The sequence below is a fragment of the Salvelinus namaycush genome, chromosome 39 (genome assembly GCF_016432855.1).
Source record: "Salvelinus namaycush isolate Seneca chromosome 39, SaNama_1.0, whole genome shotgun sequence".
Taxonomy (NCBI): Eukaryota; Metazoa; Chordata; class Actinopteri; order Salmoniformes; family Salmonidae; genus Salvelinus; species Salvelinus namaycush.
Window position 1 is genome coordinate 22,121,115 of NC_052345.1, and position 20,665 is coordinate 22,141,779.

The following is a 20,665-nucleotide window of genomic DNA, read 5'->3' on the forward strand; positions in this document are numbered from 1 at the left end:
TGAATACATGCTCTATTGATCTCCACTATAATGAATACATGCTCTATTGATCTCCACTATAATGAATACATGCTCTATTGATCTCCACTTGATAAGGAAAGGGCTGCATATAGCTCAGGTTAATGTATGTAGCCTTCCTAACAAAATACATGAGGTTTTTAACTTGGTCAACATAAATAATATTCATATTTTGGCTTGACCGAAACACATTTAGATGCATCTGAAAATGATGGGCAAATAAACATTCAAGGATATAGTCTACTGAGAAGAGACAGGAATCATAGATATAGTCTACTGAGAAGGGACAGGATTAGGAATGGTTGGGGTGTAGCACTGTACATTCAGAATCATATACCTTTTAAGAGGAGGGATGACCTTAATGTATGTCAAATAGAGGCACTATGGGCTCAAGTACATCTGCCTCACCAGGCACCCATATTGGTAGGATGTGTGTATAGACCTCCTAGCTCTAAGGTGTCCTATCTGGATGACTTATGCACTGGGTTTGACCAGGCCACAGATAGTAACAGAGATGTGTTTATCTTGGGTGATTTTAATATAAATTGTAAGGATCATAATAATTCAAATATAACTAAATTGATGAGATATGCCGAGAACTGTGGTTTGAAACAAATGGATAATGATACTACTAGATCTTCAACTAAGTTGGGTCACCGTTCAGACACATGCATTGATCTGATCTTCTGTAATATACCATTGCAATGCTTAAAAGCCAGATCAATGCCATAATATTGTGACCATAACCATGAACACCAAGGTTCCAAAGAAACCCCCAAGGATTGTGGTCAAGAGAAATTGTAAAACATTAAATCATGAGTTATTTCTAAATGATTTGGCTGCTGTACCCTGGGAGCTGATTTATCAAGAGGATGATTTAAATCACAGTACATAATGTTTTATTGATTTACTCACTGAGGTAATAGACCATCATGCCCCAGTAAGAAAGTGGACAGTTGGGGCTCGTGTATCTCCATGGAGTGATGATGAACTGGGTGAGGCTTTTTCTCAAAGAAATATGGTAAAAGTCTTAGCAGCCAAATCTAAACTAGAAACTGATGAACAGAATTATAGAACATTGCGTAATTATGCAGATAAATTGAATCTTTTAAGATTTTTTTTATTTTATTTTTTTACAAAAATGCTTTTATTGATTGTAAAAATTATTCTTAAAAGGTGTGGAATACAGTTAAGGGCTTACTTGTACATCTATCTCATCATGCCCATCTAGTGTGGAGGTTGGCGGGAGAACAATAACAAAACCAGCTGATATTGACAATGTTTTTACAAAGAAAATGTATTTACTGAGTGATAATGTAAACACACATTCTTCCAAACAAGCTATTGTCCAATGGATTGATGATCATATTATGAGTAACAAAACCTGCTCTTTTAGTCTACAAATGGTGTCAGTAGAGGAGGTGTTAAACCTATTGAAATCTACAGGTTATCATCTTATGGACAATTTTTTACTTCGCTATGCTGCTCCATAGATTGCAGCTCCACTGAAATACATATTTAATTGGTCAGTGGAAAAGGGGATTTTTGCAAATGTATGGAAGCATGCTAAACTGTGTTCTATTCCGAAAGACAGCAAAGAACCCATTACTCCTGCCAATAGTCGACCAATTTGTCACGCCCTGGCCATAGAGAGGCTTTTATTCTCTATTTTGGTTAGGCCAGGGTGTGACTAGGGTGGGCATTCTAGTTTCTTTATTTCTAATGTTTTCTGTTTCTATGTTTTGGCCGGGTATGGTTCTCAATCAGGGACAGCTGTCTATCGTTGTCTCTGATTGGGAATCATACTTAGGCAGCCTGTTTTTCCACCTTAGTTGTGGGTAGTTGTCTGTGTTAGTGGCCTGTATGGCCCTAGTCAGCTTCATGTTTGTTTTTTGTTGTTTTTGTTGGCGACATTCAAAAAATAAAGGAAAATGTACGCTTACCACGCTGCACCTTGGTCCGGTCATTTCCACCCTGACGACGATCGTGACACAATTAGTCTACTCCCTTCACTCAGTAAGATATTGGAGGGTAATTGTGAGTAGACAAATATGGGAGAACATGGAAAAGAATGATCTGATTACAGCCAATCAGCATACTTATCGCAAAAAACATTCCACTACAACTGCATTGGTTGACATGACTGACCAGTGGCTCAATGCTATGGATAATGGCAGGTTTGTGGGTGTTCAATTTTTAGATTTTAGTGCAATATTTGATTTAGTGGATCATTAAATAATTTTGACAAAATTAATGCATTATGGTTTTAAGGAGGTAGCACTGAATTGGGTCAGTCATATATAACTGACAGGAAACAGTCCACCTATGTCAATGGTTCATTTTCTTCCCCTCGTGCTTTAAACTGTGGAATACCGCAGGGCAGCTGCCTTGGGCCACTTCTTTACTTAATATATACCAACGACCTTCCTTATGCCTTATCTGAAACTCAAGCTACTATATTTGCAGATAATACTACAATTTATACAGCAAGACAATCGGTTCAACATGTACAGCAAGCTCTACAAGTAGATTTGGAAAATATCAGGGAGTAGTGTAACGACCCTGGGTTTATAAGCGGGGATATTGACTCTGCCGCTCGAGCATGCTTTTGGGGCACAGTCGATAGCGCACTGGACTTCGGACTAGAAGGTTGAGGGTTCGAGACCTGCTCCCTGCCTGTTTCATCACACTATATAACATTTAAAACAGCCAAACTCTATTCACAAAAGGTATTCAGTTGGTAAGAGACAGACATTCAGTAAATACCAGGAATAGATTGTCCACCATCTATGTGTTATCCAGACAGAAAAGAGAAATAGGCAAAATAACATTTCGATGTAGAGTGTGGCGTACAGCAGGTCAGCCACCGGCGGGAGACTCGTCGAGGCCTAGTGACAGACGGAGTATACATCACGAGGCGATGGCTCCATCTGCTGGACGTGCCAGGTCTCAACGGGCTCTCCGCCCAGGACTAATTGGGGCTGATTGGGGAGTTGGCGAAGCCCCATAAAGCTGCCAGAAGGGCAGCACACAGGAGAGGACTGGGGGAAGTAAGGTGACTTTCGTGTAGTTGGAGACCGTGCCCGAGCTAAGACGAGGGAGTTGAGTTTGTGTGCCCGACAGGATACAGCAAGACGGAGCCCAGAAGACGGTATCTCAGAGAGGGTCTCATGGGGGAGACCGATCCTTTTCTTTTGATTTATTATTTAATAAACACCCTTGAAACCGAGCTAATCATACTCTGTCCGTGTCTGATCTGTGTAAACGTCTTGATCAAACCCCCTGGTCTGCCAATTTAAACAAATTTAAACAATGCTTTAAAACAATTTAAATATAATACATAGGAAAGTTGTGCTTGACTAGATGAAGAATCAATCTATCTTTTTAGACTGTTAGAGTATTTATCGGGTCAATATGTAAGTGTATTATGTCTGTTTGTAACAGTGTTATATGTGAAAATGTGATCTTATTACAAATAGTTTTTTAATGTTTAAGGACTCTTGGAAGATTAGTCCAAATGAGGACTAAAAGGGATCCAAATAAAATAACATCCCCCCTCCTCTCCCCTGTAACTATTCCCCAGGTTGTTGCTGTAAATGAGAATGTGTTCTCAGTCAATTTACCTGGTAAAATAAAAAATAATAATAAAATGTTTGCATAGAAAAGTGCAAACACGTTTGACCTACTAACGCTACCTTTAAAAAAAGTATTATTTAGTGCCCACCATCCCCTCACCCCTCCCTCTCTTCTCCAAACACCGGAAGCCTCTCATCCAAAGTGGGAGCTAAGGAGAGAGAGAGAAAAATAAAAAGGCTACTTTCATTCAGTAGTGTCGAAGTAATGGCATGTAGGCACCTTTCTTTTTTTTTGTGCCATTATTTGAAATAACGTAAATGTGTAACGTCTTCACATTTACGAATTGATCGTGCAACAGTCGTATCATCGGACGACCACTAGACAAAGCAGTTGTTCCTCGTTGGAGTACCTTTTAGGTCTTGTGAAACGCTGATAGTTCAGGTTTTCGCGCTGACTTCCCTTGCTTTTGGGTCTCGTTTTCTTGTGCGAATGATTTAACTTAGTCGTGGCTTACTTTTCTGGAGTTCTATTATGGAGTTACCGTCCACAGAAAATAATGGTTTCAAAGAGAGTAACCTGAACTCGGCGAATAGGCGTAGACAAGGAGTCATGCCGACCATACACACCACGACTCTCTTTCTTATTTTCACCAAAGGTAAGAAGACACCAAGTGGCCACAAGCCCGCCGGGTGTTATACATGTTAAGTTATCTGAAAGTGTGCTTACCACTCGGTACAATACTCTATACTATACTATAGACTACTACTTCAATGTAACAAACAAGCTTTCTTTCAGAAAAATGTTGGTGACTAGAGTATAGGACGTTATCCAATAGCAAAAGTTGTAAGCGCCCACAAACAAAGTTGAAACAACGTTGTCTTGTTTAAAAAAAAAATGTAAACCTTTATTTTACAAAAGTCTTGTGTAATATTTAACGGCAGGAAACTCGTTGTCACCCACTCCCCAAAAAACTCCATATTCCAAAAACATAATCAGTGAAAATCGTGTTACCCATTATGTATTTTTTGCTGTCCAGTTGGTTAGTTTGGATAATGTCATGACCACATATTCTATCCTCTTGAGCATTGGGCTTTGACTTGACAGCATTGCAGGGCACACAAAGAACTGTCTTCCAATGCCACACATGGTAATGCTGCAATTTCCATAATATTTCCATAACAATATGCATTTTACAGTATGTCATTTGAGCGTAGTAGAGCTCATAACAGGACCATGACTAACAACTGTTTTTGGGCAGAATAATTATAATTCATGTCAGGCATGGCCTGACTTCAGAAGGTTCCCTACTGCTCAGCTTGATTCAACAGGCTCTTTCATAGAATATGGCCAGACCTGGGCTGAAGAGAGTGGGGGAAGTGAGTGTGCCTACACTGAGTGTGCAAACCATTAAGAACATCTTAAGGAGTTGCACCACTCTTTCCCTCAGAACAGCCTCAATTTGTTGGGGGCATGAACTCTACAAGGTGTCAAGCTTTTCATAGGGATGCTGGCCCATGTTGACTCCAATGCTTCCTACCGTTGTGTCAAGTTGGCTGGATGTCCTTTGGGTGGTGGAGCATTTTTGATACTCACAGGAAAATGTTGAGCATGAAAAACCCAGCAGCATTGCAGTTCTTGAGACAAACCGGTGCGCCTGGCACCTACCACCATACCCCGTTCAAAGGCACTTTTGTCTTGCCCTTTCACCCTCTGAATGGCACATATACACAATCCATGTCTCAATTGTCTCCATGCTTAAAAATCCTTATTTAACTTGTCTCCTTCCCTTCATCTACACTGATTTGACGTGGATTTTTACAAGTGACATCAATAAGGAATCGATAGCTTTCACCCGGATTCACCTGGTCACTCTGTCATGGAGAGCAGGCGTTCTTACTGCTCAAACCTTTTCCAGTCATCTCAAGAGCTCCAATTCTAATTGGGCAGCACAGGCTGATTGTTATAGGTTGTCAGGAATGATATGTTCATAGAGATCCTATAGCTGAATTATAGGATCCTATGGATATGCTGGTAAGGCACATACTGTAGTACAGCGTGTAGAAGGGTATTTTACATATGCTGCAGGCTAAAGCCGCCTGTAAAAGTATAAGGTAAGCGTGTGCAAAGAAGTGGGATGGCTCAAAGCTCAATGCTTTTGCTTTGGTCCTTCTTCCACAATGCCCCAATGTATGACTAAAGTATATATTTTTTCTTGTAGGTAAGTGGAAGTGTCGAGAAACAGTCTTTTTGGAGACACGGAGAAAATGTGTGTTGGGGTGTTGTAGTTGGCCTCAGGGTCTCTGGAGGAAATGGGACGACATTTGCATGGAATTTCCAAGAGATAAAAGCAGCCTGAAGAGACTTCACAGGTAGTTGAGAGGCCTGCTTGATCTTTAGAACGCGAGGGGGACCATCTCCTTCCATTGTTATGGAAATCAGGATTGGTCTGGGGAGAAATACTTTTAGAAGCGCTCACTGTAATTGCAAAGACAGAGGTAGTATCATTTCACTTGACAAGTCCCTTTGCTCTGAATTGGACTCACATTTTTTTGTTTATTCTAAACTAAGAGGACTGAGAAGCATGTTATGCTGTAGTATGGTTTTGACACTGTAATTAAGTGGAAAAGAACCCTCGGTTTTATTGGACTGTTTTTAAATGCAAGGCTCCGTGTATTGTTTGAAATATCAACGTTTTGATTTCTGGGGCTTCAGAGAGGGAGATAAAAATGTCTTCAGATACTTCTACATCAAAACCCTATTGTGAGCCCTTTTCCCCTGACAAGATGGTCCTGTGTCGTGATTAAGATCTACAGTGTATAATGTGAAACATCCTTCGCCTTGAAGTACTGGAATATGGCCTGAGTCCAAGGAGGTTTCAGTTTGATTGCACATGTAACTTGTTTTATAGTTATTTGGAGAGTGGTCTATGTACCTGGAGAGCCGGGCGATCTAATATTTGGGTTTGTTTACTTTGCTGTATTGCCTGTGTCTGGGCTGCTGACGCTAGTATAGGTTATTTTCTTGGTAATATTACCTTTCACATGAGGTACATTTGTAAGTTGAGTGAACTCTCTTAAACCAACAGCACCCACACAAGGACATAGGCAACGCTACAGAAGGCTATATCACACAGGGCATAGGGGATGCTACAGCCGGCTATATCACAGAGATGAGGAAGCGAGGATAACCAAACGCATACTGAAATAATGATAATTGAGCTTCCTCGGTTTACAATAAGATCAATCATCACCATTTGCAGCAATGGAACTGGATTATTTTCTGAAACATTGAATTATGCCGATAGCATTCTAATTTAATTTCCAACATTCATCCAATTTGTGTAGTCCTTTCAGAGCTTGTACAAATTTCCTGTTTCGATCAAAACCCAGTCCTTATTTCCGGTACTGCCATCTGTTCCTACTGTGTGTGTCTTGTTAAAGCAATGGCAACTACTCGCATGAAAGAGAGGGCCATTCTGGTCTATGACAAATGTGAGGATGGAGGATAAGCAGCTGACTGTTTTCTTGAAACACATTCTGGATTAGGTGTGATGGCATGTTCTTCCCTCTTGTCTAACTCCTCTGAGGTCTCATGGGTCTTTGGGACTGTGCCGCTAAATGTCAGGGGTAACCATCACTATTCTCTTTTGGCACACCTCTGGCAGCTGCGGTTTGATCAGACACACAAGTGTTTATTACAGCTGAACTTTAAGATCTGGAAAATATGTTTTGAAGGTTTTTTTTGGGGGGGGGATAATCAATCTCAACACTATTGCCCTTTTAGTCAGCCAAAGCAAATGGTGTTAGCAGTCAGTGGGCAGCCCTGATATAGGGCATTTATTTGAGAGGGGGGTTGATGTATAAAGATTTGTCGTACTATTATTAGAAGTGTAAAAATAAGACCTCGACCTCTGCAACGTCACACACACAAATGAAATATGCACAGTTTTAAATGTAATGGTGGACGTTCAGAATTTAGAGGAGTAACTGTTAACTGCTGCACAGTATTTAAAGCAAAACAGCAGTGACACTATTTACACTGTCAAAGGTTTCAAAATTACATGGGGGGGGGGTGTAAAGGTAACATTTTATAATTGAGTCCTCTGATATGGTAGATGCTCCTCTATGCCCAACTCATAGGATGATTGATGCCACTTTATTTTCTTGTTGAGTAAATCTACCCTGGGTCAACCCAGCCGGGTCGTGCCAAAGCATGTTTTAAACGAGGCGCTTGTAATTAGTTTCCACAATGCCCTCCGTATTTGGCGCCCAACCCTGCGCATAAAGACGATGCCAGCGGCTGACATAACTGATGTTTTGATCTGATGGCGCTTAATGAGCTCCTGAAATGACAGCCTGGCGGATGTTTGAAACGAATGATGTTTGAAACAAATGCCCGTGTAAAACCATGCCACCCGTCGTGAGATCGCTCGCCGGCAGAGAAGTAGCAGGGCCTTGGCAAGGAGGAAGATATTCTGCTCATAAGATGTCAAGTTGTCTGATATGGAGTGTCTGGCAGGAATGGCCTGAACAAAATGGTGGGAGAACGGGTCCGTTTTGAAGTGTCTAATGATGAACTGTTCAACAACAAAAAGCTCAGAACTATTTGGTCTCCAGACTCATGGTAGGTAGTGTGTGTTTTTTAAACATTTCAAAGCATTTGGTTTAACTATAGTTATTCTTGCTAAATTGGACATTCTTTAGAACCAATTTAGGAAACTACATCTGTGTGTGGATCTGTTACTCTGGCGTACTTAGGTGCTTATTTAAAAAAAAAATATATATATAATATCCCTTTTTTCACTCCTTGATGGAAACGGCTTTGTTGGTTAAAAAAAGAGATCTATATTTAGCTTTGAACTTGAAGTAGGCTCCTTTGGCTATTTCAGGAGGATCTGTTCCTGAAAACGGCTCCAATTTCCTTTGTGTGGCCAGGAAACGTTGGGTTGAAATCAACCGCTTTCACTGGTTGCAACAAGGATTAAAAACTGTGTGGAAGATAAATCCCAAAGACGGTGTGAGTCATCAGTTGCAGAATAACGTTGATGACCCAATTGTTTAATGATTCCATTGTCTTTACTTAATTTCATCCTTCTCCGTTAACGTAGGCTGTTGGGCATGAGGTCAAACTAAAAGTTTTGCCGTTGCACACACTTCATTGTCACTTTATAGATTAATCAAAATGTCACCCTTTTTTTAGACATGCCTTTCTGCCAAAGCTAGGACCTAGGCTTGTCTTTCAGCCACATATGAGCCATTGGCACCATCGTCAAGGTGCATAGCCTTGTAACCATGGCAAACCTCAGTGCTGCTGACTGGGAATAAGAGTGTTTCCATGTTGTAAAGTACACTAGGAAAGCCCGGCAGATGTCATTCACAATTCCACATCGAGATTCGGCTGCATTTCTTTCCCATTTTTTAGAGCGGGATTTCACTGTTAGTCTACACCTGTCGTTTCTGACGCATGTGACAAGTATTTAATTTATTGGAGACTGATTATGATTATTATATTTTGCTAAGATTATTTGCAGATAAAATAGAGTGGAAAATAGCATGCCATCAAAATACTTGCGTGTAAACCCTGAATAACACACTCCCAGAACTGCTTGGGTTTTGTGTGAATGATAAGTAAATTCAATAAGAGTAATCACTGACGCAGTGTATAAAGTAGTGGTCCAACTGTTTATGTCCGTGCCATCCCTTCATGCTCCTCTAAAATGACGATGGCATGTGAAATGGACAGCAAAACTTCGAGATGAAAAGAACCCTGTCTGACAGAGCCAATCACAGCTATGCATGGCTCTCGTTGAACATGAGGTAAACCAAAGGCTGCTCAAAAGCCACAGGCTCCAATCATCAAGGGAAACCCACACAGACTGAATCCAGGGCAGAGAGGTCACGAGCAGGGGAGAAGAGATGTTTTTACACTTCGCCACCCAAGAACAAGCTCAGTCTGAACCGTTTGAAGAACTAGGGACATGAGTGCTGGTACCTTTTGAGTCCCTCTGTGGTAAAACAATATTTATTGCTAGATGTTTTGCCAGATTTTTGCCCTCTGTTGCGTATTAACCCTTTCCCGGTCCTCTCAAGGGCTGTCTGGAGGGATTTGTTTTAGGGACAATTTTAGTCTGTTGACCTGCCTGGAACCAATGTGAAGTTGCCTGGTGAAACTCCTGAGTGCTCTGCAGAGAGAACAAGTGGTTCTTGTTATGAGTTCAGAATTTGTGTAATTAAATTGAAGTCCATATGCTTTTCATTAAGCTCCATCTATTTCCAGAACCGGATTTAGAAGTACCACAACATTCCCAGAGCACCAAAGGCTTTTTAGATTTTATGTACTATAAAGAGAAGCGTGTGGAATTTACTGTGGAGGATAGACTAATCTTCAGTACTACACACATTACCCCTTCCCGCCAATTTAGTTTGTGAGAAGAAATAATTACTTGGTTAACTATCAACATATGAGGTCTAAAAAACTGCTGGGTTGTGCAACTGTGAAAGTCCCAAGCCTTGTCTCCTAAACATTTTTCTGACTTTCAACATCCTCTGCTGTTGGGCTCCCTTAATGTTTATTGTATTTTGTCCCTCCTTGTGTGCTGTAGGGGTATTGTTTGTTTGTCAGGGGCCCCACTCTTTCTGCGGTACGCATCAGTCGCTTGCACTTCTCGCAGCATGAGGTCAACACTGCCAACTGGCAGGCGTGGAGGGGGTGAAGCAGGGGGTGGAGAGGATGAACCCCCCCACAGGGGACAGCTAATTGCATCGCATTCTAAATCTCACATCGAAAACACATACTCTGGATACACTTCCAAGTCTGAGCTGCCTGCGGCAGATGCCATACCACGGAGGATGAGGGGGCATAGTTGAGATGTCATGGGGTGTAACCTGGCTTTGGTGCATCAATTGTTATTTCCCCACGAAAACAGAGAGTAGGCTTCTTTATCACCTTCAAGCCAGAGCCAACAGTAAAATTAAAGCCCCAAGGCTCACATGAGAAAAGTTGCTGAACCCCTGACTCTTCCAGGGCCGTAAACTTGGCTCTGGACTCTAACGATGGAGGTACACAAAGCTTTTATTTTCTTCTCCAGGAGCATGTCAAATTAGGCATAAGTAAAGGCTTTGATTTCTGGATCAGATAGAAAATGTTAGAATCTACAAGGAAAATGTCTTATCAGAAATGCATCAAAACCCCTGCCAACTAATTTCAACACTTTATATTTGGTTTTGGAGGAATTGTTTACGTTCTGAGTTAAAAAAAAAAAAGAAAAATTGCCTTGGGCCTCTTAATTCCGTAACCAAAAACCGACATATCTTTTAAGATATTTTAAAATGTCTCTCCCTCATGAGGGAGGATAATGAAACTTCACAAAGTAATAGGTAATGGTAAACGTACCGATTTTTATTTATTTATTTTTTTAGTTAGTGATTTTACTGATATCAATTTTACTTGAATTATTAAGTGAATATAACTCGTAATTCCGTTACCAAATTGGTAACTAAATTACCAAATAAATCACTAATGGAATTACTGCAACTGAATTGGCTACAATGGAAAATCATAATAGTCACAAATCACAGTTGGGTTCACCTGCTACTGTCCTCCCTTCCACTGTCATGTTCAGCTCAGAACAGCTTTGTCTGCCTCATGGTCAAACCAAGAGTGTTAAAACAGGCTGAGTCTGGACTCTCTCTCTCTCACACTCTCTCTCACACTCACTCTCACACTCACTCCCACACTCTCTCACACACACACACAGACACACACACACACACACACACACACACTGACGTCTACCCACATCTACAATATCCTACTTATAATAAAACAAACTCTGCAGGGATTTTACTCTAACAAGCATCCTAACACACTGACCGACATCGGACGTCCATGGATGTTGAAAAGTAGTTTACATTTGGTCAGTCGACCCTGGCCTTGATGTTTAACGTCCGCAGACGGACTGGACCAAATCTGAACCTATATTTCACAAGTTTGGATAGCACAGTGGAGTATAACTACACATTTCAGTACCCAAAGAATATCCCACTTTTACACAGGACAATTCATGTGATACTGCTGCTGTTTGCCCACACACTAGTCGCCGTTCAACTCCATCGTAAATCGTTGAGTTTAGTCGGCTAAATAGAGTACGGTACAATAGTACTGTACAGAAAAATGTATTATAATACTGTATATAGGTGGGTTAATCCATTAGTCTTTTCTGTAGTATTTGTCTTAGTCATGTAATTAAATATTTTTTTTACATTCATAATCTCCACCAAGAAAATGACCATGTATGGCCATAGTAAGCTCCCACTCATCTCTGCGCCCACCCCCCCTCCAGCTGTTTTGTCCCTTGTATGTGCAGTGACGGGGCAGGGGATTCTCATATAAATGTTTTGGCCACAGATGGGTATCCATCTCACAGCTGGGCCCCTGCGTTAAATGAAGGGAACGGTTCACCAAGGATTTTAAAGTCTCATCGGCCTCCGATACAATCTCACGCCGTGCTCTCTGTGATGACAGGGCAGAAGAGAACAGCTGCAATGCAAACCTGTCCTAGGTCTGGTCTCTTATATCGAATCAATTCCAATGAATGTTTTTCTGCGATATTCCAAATGTTTGTATCGCATGAAGTTATTTTGTATTACCTTTTTTTATGAGCGTTTGTCTGCTTGTTCTCATGTTGTCTTTTTGTTCTCCTTCGCCGTAAGGCAGGCGACAAGCTTATTTTGGACAGGATTTGGGCAAGAATGAAACCTCGCTTCGCCTTTTCCTCTCTGTTTACACTCACACCGAGCCCCTCCCCCTGCCACACCAACAAAGTTGAGAGAACACTTCTTCCTCTGACAAGCAGTTTCAACTCGCAATTTGCATTTGAGGTTCGGTCCAACGGAATCCGTCAAATGGACACTGAAACACATTTTACTGTAATACATGAAGTTAACCTTTCTAACGATACCTTTTTGTATGTCTCAACTCCTCAAATTGCGCGCAGAGCAGACGCTACTAAAACAGGAGTATCAGTGAACATTGATTCTGGAAAACGAATGCTCAGTTTGTCGCACGGCATTGCGGTACCATGTACCTCTATCAGCATTTTAGCTATAGACTGTTATGCTAGCTGTGTGGTCTTTTTTCATTTTAATAAATGTGCCATAAGCATTCAAACATAATTGGCAACTCGTTTTCATTCAGAAATAAGGTAGGCCACTTGATTTTTAACATCTTTAACATCTGAACAAAGTGGACAGGCTAACATGCTGTTCAAACAGTTGGAGACGGACAGAAGGGTGTGTTCACAACAATTCAACTGTTCTGCCTTGTTAGCGAACAAATAGATTTAAGTTAGCTAAACTTGAAATCTTAACATTAACTGGCTACTCACTAGCATGTTCTTTTGCATGAGAGATTGAGACCTGTGCAAATTTTCTGTATGGTAATACCTGCTACAGGAAGTTAGTCATTATTGGTGAATGTACATTATGCATTGTTCTGGTAAAATGTTTGAACAAAAAGGGCATTTTCATAGACTTGAAAGCCAGATCAGCGATTATTGCAACAACAAAAAAAGCAGGTGAAACTAGTTAGGCTAAATAATAATATAATTTCTCTAATTTCACACGCTGTGAATTCATTAGATTATTGCTGACTGTTTGAAATGCGGTGTATTTGACCTTTTAATTGTACAACAATGCTTATTTAGAGAACATAAACAAAATATCTTGTGAATCGCCCATAAGTTTGAAAAAAATCGAGATGTGATTTTTAGGCCAGATCGCCCAGCCCTATTCCATCCTACTGCCGGGCTCTTTGCTGTGCTCCTCCTTTTAAGTGGAACATTGTCATTATTGTCAACTTATCCAGGAAACACATTTAGCAGTTATGATTAAATTGACTCCTATGCCTACTTCATCCTAATCTCGCTTGACTTCCTTTACCCTAGTATGGGGAAAAGGAGTCTTGCACAGCAGTGTCTGATAAATCCCTCAAGCAACATCCTACTCGGTGTCATTGTCTTACATCAGATGGCGTGTTGATTCCACCTGAGCTGAACTGATCTGTCTCGTATCTTCGTAAATGGTAATGGGATAGATCAAAATTAGTTCGGCTCCAAGGGCTGCCATAACGTTGAAAATATTCCCTACGTGACATCGTCTGCGGAACTCAATTTCTGCATCAAAATTGTCTGAATTAATCTAAGCTAAAACAAATGTCTTTTTTGTTTTTTTTTGTTTGTGAGCTAAGGATTATTGTGCTTCAATTAGCAGTGGTTCTGAAGTTTTGACTATAAGCACAAAAGCTAACACATTTGTCCAACGTTAACTTGCTAACGTTAGCTGAGCCAGTCACTGAAATCATCTTTGACTGAAACGGTGCTGCTAACTAACCAGCTAACCTAGTACTGCACACAATGTCGTCTTCCAAAAAAAGCTAGCTAGCAAGTTACTGTAGCTGGTAGTGCTAGCTAGTGCTTCCATTGAGTTTTCAAGAAGCAGCTGTTCATCCGCCACGAGTCACTGCAGTAGCCTCGCGAGTCAGCTGTTGTGCTCAGCTGACCCAATGATACAATTACGGGGAGAAACATGCTGATCCTACGGACTGATTTCTGATATCAGTTCTTTTGAATTGTGGGGCTGCATGTCTACAACTTCAGGGGAATTTAAACAGGCTAATGCAAGCTTTTTGTGTCATTCATGTCAGTAAGCTAGTTACAACAGTTAGCTACACAGCTGATCAAGTCACTGCAATGGCAACCAACGTCCTTGCGCAGCCTTTGTGCAGGAGATAGCCACTGGTTTATTTAAACATTTTTGCGTACTATTAAATCACTGTCAAAGTTTGTAATAATTTTGCTCGCTAGTTAATCTGTCTTTCATGGAATGTCATGTCATACAAGAGCACGGTGATGTCAAATTGGGGACTATGTTTGAATTTTAATGGCGGATGCTCAATATTCATACACTGCTCAAAAAAATAAAGGGAACACTTAAACAACACAATGTAACTCCAAGTCAATCACACTTCTATGAAATCAAACTGTCCACTTAGGAAGCAACACTGATTGACAATAAATTTCACATGCTGTTGTGCAAATGGAATAGACAAAAGGTGGAAATTATAGGCAATTAGCAAGACACCCCCAAAAAAGGAGTGATTCTGCAGGTGGTGACCACAGACCACTTCTCAGTTCCTATGCTTCCTGGCTGATGTTTTGGTCACTTTTGAATGCTGGCGGTGCTCTCACTCTAGTGGTAGCATGAGACGGAGTCTACAACCCACACAAGTGGCTCAGGTAGTGCAGTTCATCCAGGATGGCACATCAATGCGAGCTGTGGCAAAAAGGTTTGCTGTGTCTGTCAGCGTAGTGTCCAGAGCATGGAGGCGCTACCAGGAGACAGGCCAGTACATCAGGAGACGTGGAGGAGGCCGTAGGAGGGCAACAACCCAGCAGCAGGACCGCTACCTCCGTCTTTGTGCAAGGAGGTGCACTGCCAGAGCCCTGCAAAATGACCTCCAGCAGGCCACAAATGTGCATGTGTCTGCTCAAACGGTCAGAAACAGACTCCATGAGGGTGGTATGAGGGCCCGACGTCCACAGGTGGGGGTTGTGCTTACAGCCCAACACCGTGCAGGACGTTTGGCATTTGCCAGAGAACACCAAGATTGGCAAATTCGCCACTGGCGCCCTGTGCTCTTCACAGATGAAAGCAGGTTCACACTGAGCACATGAGCACGTGACAGACATGACAGAGTCTGGAGACGCCGTGGAGAACGTTCTGCTGCCTGCAACATCCTCCAGCATGACCGGTTTGGCGGTGAGTCAGTCATGGTGTGGGGTGGCATTTCTTTGTGGGGCCGCACAGCCCTCCATGTGCTCGCCAGAGGTAGCCTGACTGCCATTAGGTACCGAGATGAGATCCTCAGACCCCTTGTGAGACCATATGCTGACACATGCACATTTGTGGCCTGCTGGAGGTCATTTTGCAGGGCTCTGGCAGTGCTCCTCCTTGCACAAAGGCGGAGGTAGCGGTCCTGCTGCTGGGTTGTTGCCCTCCTACGGCCTCCTCCACGTCTCCTGATGTACTGGCCTGTCTCCTGGTAGCGCCTCCATGCTCTGGACACTACGCTGACAGACACAGCAAACCTTTTTGCCACAGCTCGCATTGATGTGCCATCCTGGATGAACTGCACTACCTGAGCCACTTGTGTGGGTTGTAGACTCCGTCTCATGCTACCACTAGAGTGAAAGCACCGCCAGCATTCAAAAGTGACCAAAACATCAGCCAGGAAGCATAGGAACTGAGAAGTGGTCTGTGGTCACCACCTGCAGAACCATTCCTTTATTGGGGGTGTCTTGCTAATTGCCTATAATTTCCACCTTTTGTTTAAACCATTTGCACAACAGCATGTGAAATTTATTGTCAATCAGTGTTGCTTCCTAAGTGGACAGTTTGATTTCACAGAAGTGTGATTGACTTGGAGTTACATTGTGTTGTTTAAGTGTTCCCTTTATTTTTTTGAGCAGTGTATTTTAAAATGAGTTCCACGTCCTACATGACAGACTGGTTGAGGAACGTGAGTCGTGGAGGAGTCTCCCAGAAACCAAATCACTGGTACCCTGCACCTCTGCATCGTGGCCCTTATGAGAGTGGATTTACCGTCTCCCCTTTTGCCTGTTGTCTCAATCTGGACTGTGTTATTAAATGGAGGGTGACTTGCTCCTACTGCACTGTCCCAATGGACTGCAGTCCCCAACTGGTTCATCTCAGTATCTGCGGGCATTTTCAGAGCGGGCACCTGTTTAGTCATGTCCAGCTTGACGCTGTCCCTCAACGTGGGAGCAGCTGCACAAACATCCAACTTCCTGCTGTCCCGGACCCTCTGATTGGCCTCGTGAACGCCTACCTACTCCCTTCAACTGCAACGCCCCTTAAATGGCTGTTTGTCTGAGGGGTCCAGGCCCAGTGATACCGCAGGCCCAACTGCCTTGCCCGACTATTAGGCCGTTCCGGACTATTAAGTTACCCCGGGGAAATCAGCAGCTGAATGTGATGTGCTTTAATATGTTGCCTTCTTGCCAGCCACGGAGCTTGATGAGTTAAATGGCTTTTCGCATGCTCCCGTGGCGTTTTGTCTCAAGTGGATGAGATGAGGACAATGGGAGATTCAGTTTCCACTGTTGTGTATTTGTATAACGATACTCCTCAGCCTTGTGGACCGCGGGGGTGGTGAAACATACCTCAGTAAAAGTTATGGCAAGCGTACGTACAATGCTGTTGTCATTTATGGACACCCCTTATGGTAGGTCATATTTCACAGGGTGGTTTTGTTTTATGGCTCAATTTAATGCTTGGCTCCTTTTAGTGGACAGGTGGTCCAAATCAACTCGACACAATTGTTAAATATGAGTCTGCTCGCATCTATGGAGTCATCCTAACGCCTGATATATAGCACCAAAATAGGTCCGTTTGAAGTTACAACGGAGGAAGCCCACAATATATGGTGACATTCTCATTTTTGTTCTACAGTTTGCCGTTGTGGTCTCTCCCAGCCTTCTTCACATTCCACAGCGTTCTGTATCTTTGGAATTAAACCCGAAAATATTTCTGTGCCCATCTTTCCTGCCTACAGTCAGTAGCGCTTGGTGGGAGGTCCCTGCATCTGCAACGAAGCCTTGTAGGCATCTTCAAATCGAACCAGTCACAGACCCAGTATCTTTACACCAAAGGGTTATTGACCGCTGTGCATCAAAGCCCTCCTTTGTGAGAGCGAGGGAGAAACCACAGGAGTTTTTTTGGCACTAACAGAGCCAAGTAGAGTACCACTATACGAGCTGGAAGAGAAAGACCAGTGCCCTAAAGCTCCGGGTGCATAACCTATACCGAATGAAAGAGTTTACAACTCGACCGATACAACGCATGTAACATCATAACAATTGATGCCTCAACTTATTCGCTTCCCGGTTTGGTGCACGATTTGCGTCTTCAGGTTCACATGAATATTGATTTTAGCTCCGTCTTGGGAGGTAGGTTATGTTTGTCGAGCAGGTCCCAGTTGTGATGTAATGTACAGCGTTTTTTATGCAGCAACAGGTTCCATTTGTGGTTCACGTTTCGGCCAATCAGGTTTGCTTACACTCGGTTAGTATAGTTCCACTGCTCCAGCAACCATGAATGCCACCTTTTGTCACTTTAAATTCCTGCCCTGGACTCAAGGAAGAGGTTTGGGAATGTACCAGTGCCAGGCATTTCTTCAGAGGGTCCTCACCTAGACACTGATTTTTGTAGACTCTTTTAAATGTGCAAGACCCTTGTCATTCCTGATTTCTCAGAGAATCTCATGATTTTGAAATTCAATATAAAATAAAGCCTACTGGACTCCAATGGTCCATCATGATGCTCTGGTAAATGTACCATCTCTGGTCAAACAATTCTTTACATGAAACATGTGTTCAAGGCATCATCCTCACGAACTAGTTTAGCTACACTCTGCACAATTGATGCCATGCAACATGGCGAGTCACCACATGTCTGTTGTTTTAATTTCTTTGGCGAGTAAATTTCCCCAGAGTCCACCCAGAAGAGGCGACAGACTGACGCTCGCTGGAGGCCACACGAACATTCACCCTGTTTATTTTCCTGTGGGAAAAGTGCAGGAAAGATGTACACATACAATCCCTGAACTGTCCACTGCATATTCATGCGAGGAAAGAAAACACATTTTCCAGATTTAGGCCAACACCCAACGGTGGTGGTGGAGGGGGGAGGGGGGGGGGGGGGGGGGGCTTGCAGGAAATGTTAGGGTTCTCTGTGGCTGCTCGTTCACCACTGCTTATGATAAAAGTAGGCGTCACCATTCTTTTGTTTTCTGAGAGGAACGTCTGATTGAATCAATCAAGCAAATGTATTTATGAAGCCCTTCTTACATCAGCTGATGTCACAGTGCTGTACAGAAACCCAGCCTAAAACCCTAAACGGCAAGCAATGCAGGTGTAGGAGCACGGTGGCTAGGAAATACTCAAGCTATGAGGGGTGGCCAATCCTCTTCTGGAGATTATAACAGAACATGGCCAAGATGTTCATAGATGACCAGCAGGGTCAAATAATAATAATCACAGTGGTTGTCGAGGGTGCAACAGGTCAGCACCTCAGGAGTAAATGTCAGTTGGCTTTTCATAGCCGATCATTCAGAGTATCTCTACCGTACCTGCTGTCTCTAGAGAGTTGAAAACAGCAGGTCTGGGACAGGGAGCACATGGAACTCTATCTTTAAATAGAAGAGGTAATTTATTGAATAGCCTAGATTTAGGTTTGTTTATCAATTGCAATGGTTCTTGAATGACACCAACAGGCTCTGTTTCTATACTTGTTGTAACTTGTAGTTTTGAATAATGGCGGTGTGAGTAGACAGAATAGCTATAGCCTACATTGCAGCAATGACTCCCTATTCTCTCGTCCGTTCAGTTCTTCTAGGTCTTGGTACCCTCTTAATCAAGAGTATTCTCTGAGAGGATCCTGTCTCCATAGCAGCAACAGGCACAGATAATGGCTTGTCCTGTCCCTCTGGCTGCGCTAAGTTTGGAATGTGTCCTTCCCTGTGGAGGAGAGAGCTAGTCTCTGTGTGTGTATATATTTTATTTATTAGTGGACCACAGGACGTGTGCGAGCTAGTACAGAGCCAAAGAGACGAGTCCTGGGGGCATTGTTATTGGGCACGAAGGGCTACTCTCCTTCCTGTAGTCTCAATTAGACTCTCACTAGGTACGTCTAATGATGGAACCACTCTCGGAAACAGTGAGAACAGCGGTGTGTAATTTGACTGGAGTTGTGTAGCTAGCGAGGCTTTGAGCTTTTAATTTTGGATGGAAAGAGGGGGGAGCCTGATAGGCCACCAGAACAAAGAGGTCATTGGACAGGTCATCATTGTAAATAAACATTTACTCTTAATTGACTTAACCTTTTTTTGAAATGAATACAGGTAACTAAAATGCATGGATGTTCAGACACTTTTACTCGGTCGCACATTTGCTGGGTAACCCAGGAGTCCCATTCGTCCAAGGCTGAGGAGGAGTATGAATGAATACCTCATCCTCTTGAAGCCGGGCAGATGCCACTCCGCATTCCATCCCCTTCGCCGGTATGCACTCTCGACCTGCGGCGTGTTGACATTGTGTCCCGTGTGTATTAGAAAGAGACCGAACCAGGTGTGGCCGCGTTGGGCGCAGTTGAACCGTTTCGGTTCCAACTGTCCAGGATGCATTCTTGTTTAGTTGTTGTTCTTTCAACCAGTCTCTTGATTCCACACACGTATGTCACCATCACACCACATTTTATTGTCGATAGACTTATGAAACGGGAACATAATATGAATATAACTATGATGAATTCAGTACTCAAAAACACAGATATAGTATCAGTCATAGCCAGTTATTGTCACCCACTCCCTTTGTAAAACACAGCAACCTGTACCCCAACAGAGGCAAAATGCCAAAGTAAGGCGGTATGCATTCCATGGTGGAGTGGGGGGGGGTCAACTGAGTGATGGCACAGTGCCCGCCTACCTACGACAATATGAGGGAAAACACTGATATCAGCTCAGTTGATGAGTGCCAGTCATTCATCCCCTTTTCTCATTATAAGTGTAGCCTACTCTGTCTCGGTCTCAGGCAGTCGTCTGTCTGGATGAATGGGCAGCTCTGAGTTCCAGACAGGCCCTGCCAATCACTGAGGATCAGTGGCACTCTATTCAACGTCTGGGACAGAGAGAGAGAAACGCATCCGTCATTGAAATTCATACTTAGTATTACTAGCATTTGTTCATTTGAAGGTGCACACTTATTATTCTAGTAATTTGGCTTGATCCGCTTGTGTAACTGGGATTTTCGGTCACATCTCCCATTGACATCAATTAATGAGTTGCGCGAAAGTCTGATTTGCAATGCGCTCAATTTGGGATCTAGACATTTGAATGTCTCTTAAACAAGCCGAAAGGACAACCTAGTATTGTTTTAATGTAATGAATGGCTGTGTCCTGTAGGGTGTTCTAATGGCTTATACTGCACCCTTAAAGG

The 20,665-nt window shown here is 42.7% G+C and overlaps 1 protein-coding gene across 1 annotated transcript in view; it reads left to right on the plus strand.

Annotated features, from left to right (window-relative positions):
• The first annotated feature begins 3,963 nt into the window (after positions 1-3,963).
• LOC120032799 (inactive tyrosine-protein kinase 7-like) overlaps positions 3,964-20,665 on the plus strand; it is a 42,881-nt gene continuing 26,179 nt past the window's right edge. The window contains exon 1 of the mRNA XM_038978980.1: positions 3,964-4,249. Coding sequence (XP_038834908.1) covers positions 4,126-4,249 — 124 coding nt within the window. The 5' untranslated portion in view covers positions 3,964-4,125. The remainder of the gene's footprint in view (positions 4,250-20,665) is intronic.